The sequence below is a fragment of the Lottia gigantea genome (assembly GCF_000327385.1).
Source record: "Lottia gigantea unplaced genomic scaffold LOTGIsca_676, whole genome shotgun sequence".
Taxonomy (NCBI): domain Eukaryota; kingdom Metazoa; phylum Mollusca; class Gastropoda; family Lottiidae; genus Lottia; species Lottia gigantea.
The window spans coordinates 17,358-17,938 of record NW_008710303.1 but is presented as its reverse complement, the minus strand read 5'-3'; the positions used below and the strand labels follow the sequence as shown (position 1 = coordinate 17,938).

Below are 581 nucleotides of genomic sequence, written 5' to 3'. Positions count from 1 at the left end.
TTGCAGGCAATGGTCGTGGAATGAGAAATTTCTAGCTGGGCCAGTGAAAGAAATAAACATGGGGGAGGATATCCATAAGTGCGAGATGAATTCAGAGGAGCGATAATATTCAACTTTCCTAGCAGACAACAATCCAACTCGCTACTGATTGAGCTATTCCACTGTCCTAGCAGACAATCCAACTCACTACTGACTGAGCTATTCCACTGTCCTAGCAGACGACAATCCAACTCGCTACTGATTGAGCTATTCCACTGTCCTAGCAGACAATCCAACTCTCTACTGGCTGATCTATTCCACTGTCCTAGTAGACGACAATCCAACTCGCTAGGGACTGAGCTACTACACTGTCCTAGCAGACAATCCAACTCTCTACTGACTGAGCTACCCCACTGTCCTAGCAGACAACAATCCAACTTGCTACTGACTGATCTATTCAACTGTCCTAGCAGACAACAATCCAACTCTCTACTGAATGAGCTACCCCACTGTCCTAGCAGACAACAATCCAACTTGCTACTGATTGAGCTATTCAACTGTCCTAGCAAACGACAATCCAACTCGCTACTGATTGAGCTATT

General features: G+C 45.4%; 1 protein-coding gene across 1 annotated transcript; it reads right to left on the bottom strand.

Annotated features, from left to right (window-relative positions):
- Positions 1-353: 353 nt before the first annotated feature.
- LOTGIDRAFT_146191 (hypothetical protein) lies at positions 354-581 on the bottom strand (the record flags this gene model as incomplete). The annotated part of the gene is made up of 1 exon (XM_009065110.1): positions 354-581. A coding segment is annotated over one exon (228 nt), but the record flags the coding sequence as incomplete, so codon positions are not given.